Source organism: Austrofundulus limnaeus, unplaced genomic scaffold (assembly GCF_001266775.1).
Source record: "Austrofundulus limnaeus strain Quisiro unplaced genomic scaffold, Austrofundulus_limnaeus-1.0 Scaffold325, whole genome shotgun sequence".
Classification (NCBI taxonomy): Eukaryota; Metazoa; Chordata; class Actinopteri; order Cyprinodontiformes; family Rivulidae; genus Austrofundulus; species Austrofundulus limnaeus.
In genome coordinates, this window is record NW_013952727.1 from 98,702 (window position 1) to 103,887 (window position 5,186).

At 39.5% G+C, this 5,186-nt stretch overlaps 1 protein-coding gene across 1 annotated transcript in view; it reads right to left on the reverse strand.

Annotated features, from left to right (window-relative positions):
• The window catches only part of LOC106527441 (Golgi apparatus protein 1), a gene marked incomplete in the record, with an annotated part of 50,689 nt that overhangs the window by 27,560 nt on the left and 17,943 nt on the right, over positions 1 to 5,186 (reverse strand). Inside the window, 3 exon segments of the mRNA XM_014022328.1 lie at positions 862 to 983; positions 1,266 to 1,480; positions 3,938 to 4,124. Of these exon segments, the coding sequence (XP_013877782.1) occupies positions 862 to 983; positions 1,266 to 1,480; positions 3,938 to 4,124 (524 nt within the window).

Consider the following 5,186-nt stretch of genomic DNA (forward strand, 5'->3'; position numbering starts at 1 on the left):
AACTGAAAATATGGATGGAGGACAACAGAGCTGCTTCATGGAAGAAGAACCTCAGCTTAGCCTGTTAGCCTTTGTGCTAGTGCTGATGCTATATTGCCTTATTTGTATTAGCTCAGCACTAGCGCGACAAACCAGGTCCTCCATCCATATTGTCAGTTGCAGACAGTCATTTTTGTGTTCCCCACTCTGTCATGTGGATGGAGGACCTCAATGACGAGAGGAGAATGTGTAGCGCTGAGCTAATACATATACATATGTGGTGATAGCATCAGGGCTAACGCAAAAGCTAACAGGCTGAGCTGAGGTTCTTCTTCCATGAAGCAGCTCTGTTATCCTCCATCTATATTTTCAGTTACAGACTGAGTCATTTCTACCATCTCCTCTCTGTCAACTCTCTCTGGTTTCATTTAAGAGTCGACCACCAGATACTGTCCAAGATTAACCTTCAGGGTGGATATAGCTCGCTATCAGCATCGCACCGATGACCTAGTTGATGTCATCATTTACCCAGAATGCTTTGTGTGTAAATAAAATGGCCCCGTCCATGTAATATATTTTTAAACTTTTAGTTTAAAAATGATAAAAACTGAACATCCTTCAGTATTTTTACAGTTAAAATATATGTTTATTAAATAAAGTCTAATGTTACAACTAATCGGGGATCCCTTTCACAAATGACAGTAACAAGCTCTGCCCATCACCTAAATATTTTGTGAAATGTATCAGCTAAACATCTAAGATCTCAACTAATTTCTAAATAGAAGCTTATATTAATATCTACCTTCCTTTCATAGAGACTATAGGAAGTAATTAATAGCACTAGGGGATAGGGTGTGTATGTGTTTGGGTGGGGGGTCTCACATAGGATCTCCATTGCGGATGTGTTTGCAGGCCGTCTGGATGACTGATTCACAGGCCTCATTCAGAGCACGGTCAATTCTATAGTCGGCTCCAGGGTCAGCTTCTTGGATCAGTGTCTGGAGCTGTAAACACAAAAAAATTACATTACATTATATATATAAAAAAACTTTTAAACTAAAGAAGACCAAGATAGCTCCCTTTACCTCCTGAAACAAATACAAACTAGAAATGCTAAAAAAATGAACTAAATGCATAACACATTTGAAAAATAAAACACAGCAACATGAAAAATATCATCCGTTATTACAGATGAAACTGAAATAAAAAGAGCAGACCTACAGAACGGTATAAAAGAAAGGTCTGCAGTTTTTCCTACAAAGACTTCTGAGGTGGTGGTTTCTTACAGCATTCTGACACTTGACGTCAATGGCTCCCATGTCTCCTCGACCGACTCTCATCAGACAGTGCAGAGTCCGACCTTTCCGGTGCAAACCGGAGCAGTGAAGCTCAATCTCACTGCGACAGTGCAGCACAATCTCAGGACTCAGAGAGAAATCTTCCATCAGCATCCGCCTGTAATCCATCATCTCACCCTGACACTCTCCACTGACCAAACGACCTGAAACAGGTTTCAGGAAACAAGGAGGCTCAGAAATAGAAAAAATCCTGATAAACGAGTTAAATAAACAGCAGAAAAACTGAGAACATTTGTGTTTAGTTTAATATTTCTTTGTTGTAACAATGCTTCTTGGCAATTAATCTGATAACATAGCAAAGCCATTTTTTTGCAACGGAGCCTAATTTGTAAAGAAAACGCTCTATGGGTTGAGCCCATGAACATTATTCTGCTATTAACTACAGGTGCTGGTCATAAAATTAGAATATCATGAAAAAGTAGATTTATTTCAGTAATTCCATTTAAAAAGTGAAACTTGTATATTATATTCATACATTACATACAAACTCATATATTTCAAATGTTTATTTCGTTTAATTTTGATGACTACAAATGACAACAAATGAAAATCTCAAATTCAGCATATCAGAAAATTAGAATCTTGTGAAAAGGTTCAAAATGGATGGCACCTGGTACCACACTCTAATCAGCTAATTAACTCAAACCACCTGCAAAGGCCTTTAAATGGTCTTTCAGTCTAGTTCTATAGGCTACACAATCATGGGGAAGACTGCTGACTGGACAGTTGTCCAAAAGACGACCATCGACACCTTGCACAAGGAGGGCAAGACACAAAAGGTCATCGCTAAAGAGGCTGGCTGTTCACAGAGCTCTGTGTCCAAGCACATTAATAGAGAGGCGAAGGGAAGGAAAAGATGTGGTCGAAAAAAATGTACAAGCAAGAGAGATAACYGCACCCTGGAGAGGATTGTGAAACAAAACCCATTCAAAAATGTGGGGGAGATTCACAGAGWGGWCTGCAGCTGGAGTGAGTGCTTCAAGAACCACCACACACAGACGTATGAAAGACATGGGTTTCTGCTGTCGCATTCCTTGTGTCAAGCCACTCTTGAACCACAGACAGCGTCAGAAGCGTCTTGCCTGGGCTACAGAGAAACAGGACTGGACTGCTGGTGAGTGGTCCAAAGTCATGTTCTCTGATGAAAGTAAATTTTGCATTTCCTTTGGAAATCAAGGTCCCAGAGTCTGGAGGAAAAGAAGAGAGGCACTTCATCCACGTTGCTTGAAGTCCAGTGTAAAGTTTCCACAGTCAGTGATGGTTTGGGGTGCCATGTCATCTGCTGGTGTTGGTCCATTGTGTTTTCTGAGGTCCAGGGTCAACGCAGCCACATACCAGGAAGTTTTAGAGCACTTCATGCTTCCTGCTGCTGACCAACTTTTTGGAGATGCAGATTTCATTTTCCAACAGGACTTGGCACCTGCACACAGTGCCAAAGCTACCAGTACCTGGTTGAAGGAYCATGGTATCCCTGTTCTTAATTGGCCAGCAAACTCTCCTGACCTTAACCCCATAGAAAATCTATGGGGTATTGTGAAGAAGAAGATGCAATACACCAGACCCAACAATTCAGAAGAGCTAAAARCCACTATTAAAGCAACCTGGGCTATCATAACACCTGAGCAGTGCCACAGACTGATCGACTCCATGCCACGCCGCATTGCTGCAGTAATACAGGCCAAAGGAGCCCCAACTAAATACTGAGTGCTGTACATGCTCATACTTTTCATGTTCATACTTTTCAGTTGGCCAACATTTCTATAAATCCTTTGTTTTTATTGGTCTTCAGTAATATTCTAATTTTCTGATATGCTGAATTTGAGATTTTCATTTGTTGTCATTTGTAATCATCAAAATTAAACGAAATACATTTGAAATATATGAGTTTGTATGTAATGTATGAATATAATATACAAGTTTCACTTTTTAAATGGAATTACTGAAATAAATCAACTTTTTCATGATATTCTAATTTTATGACCAGCACCTGTATTGTTTGGAGCTTCTGATTCTCAGCACACGTGAGAATGAAATAAAAAGGCTTCAACTACCTGCAGAGCCTGCAAAGTGACAAGCATAAACACAGCTAAAAGCTAACATCTGAGCTAACCTAAGCGACAAAGCTGGTGAGCAAAATGAGGAGGTGGTGCCAGGCTGTTGTGGCTGTGTAGGGTTCTTCCACATGCTGCAGAGCCACCGTTTGTACAAGGAATAAATGATGAAACTGTTTGTTTCTTCAGACTTCAATCAACCAATCCAATAAACATCAAATGAGTCAATAGCAGGAAGTTCTGAAAAGAAGATTTGGCAAGTTTGTCTTGGGCCACAAACCCAACTGTGCTTCTCAAACCACAGATTAACTTTTCTTATAAAACCCTTTAAATAAAAACAAACAAGTTTTCCTACTGGCACAGTAAAAGGTTTACTCCCCAGCAGCATAGGTACAACAAAGAAATAATTAAACAAACAAGTTTTCTTACCTTTTTTTCTAAGTTGAGACATTTTTGAACACATAATAATTTTAAACTTTATAAATGATTAAATAAAAATAAGCACGGCTTTTGCTCCCAAGTCAAGCTGTGTGCAGAGCAGTGGTTTACCTCGATGCACCGCAGCCTCCAGACATAGCAGCAGGTAGGATAGACGGGTCTCTCGGGCTCGAGGCATGTTGCTGTCCACGCTGCAGTGGTACTTCCTCAGATCAGACTTGCAGGCTTTAGCCAGCGAGTAGCTCACCTTGTAGTCCTGAGCAATCAGCTTCTGCCTGGTGGTCAGCGCTTCACGGCACTGATGACAAACACACCATCAGCACCACACACTTTGTTTAAAGTCTGCAACAATGATTTAAGGTGTAATATGAAAACATTTCTCTCTTTAACCAAAGAGGAGACTAAGAGTAATGCTTTGGTTGTGGTGTACAGATGAACGCACACTGGAACCTTGGTTTCTTATTGTGGATTTAAAAAATAGACTCATACATGAAAACACACAGAATAAGCAGGAAAAAAATCTAAAGGACCTAAGCCTTTTTAAAATATTTAGACTTTGACCCAGTTTTCACACAAATAGTCTTTGAAAACTAGACTTTCCAGATTTTTATATTTCAACCAACAACGGGTGCAGACACTTCAGTCTCGACTCGAGCATGAAAACAGCTACAAGCCCGTTCAGAACTTGTAGATTGTGAGAAGTGACGGTGTAGCACTATGTTTCATGTCAGGAACTCTGAAAAATATAAGAGTGAGCAACACAAACAGTCCTTAATGTTACTGTTGTTCTATCCACACAGAAAAACTATCAACTGCAGCTGTTCGTGATGTGCTTGTCGCACCATGCCAAACCTTTCCAAGAACTTCCACTGAGACCTGGAATCAAAAGGTTTTGGAGATCGCTGGACACAGGACATTATACTGAGATTTTGTAAAGTGCTGAAAAATGTTAACGTTTTCTGATTTCTATCACAATTAGTTTATGTGGACTTTGTCGCCATTATAACGCTCCAAGGAGGTGCCCCAGTTTCCATTTTCCAGGTGAGGTTTCCTGGAGCTGTTGCTGAATTTGTTCACAAGTGATGGTAGTGAAGAAATTTATTGGGATTCTGTTAGTCACTGATGTTATAAAAAAGCACTACACATTAGGAATGTGCGAAATAGCTAAAAATTCATATCACAATATAAAACGTATAACAGAAAATAAATACATCACACATTGAGTGGAATAAATATGTATAGGTAGGTAAAAAAAATTTAGACCTTAAAATCTCCTTTTTTAAGGGACACTTTAAAGTCTCCCATAAAAATCTAAATTTAAGGGAGATCTACCTGGTTAAATCATCTCATATATATATAT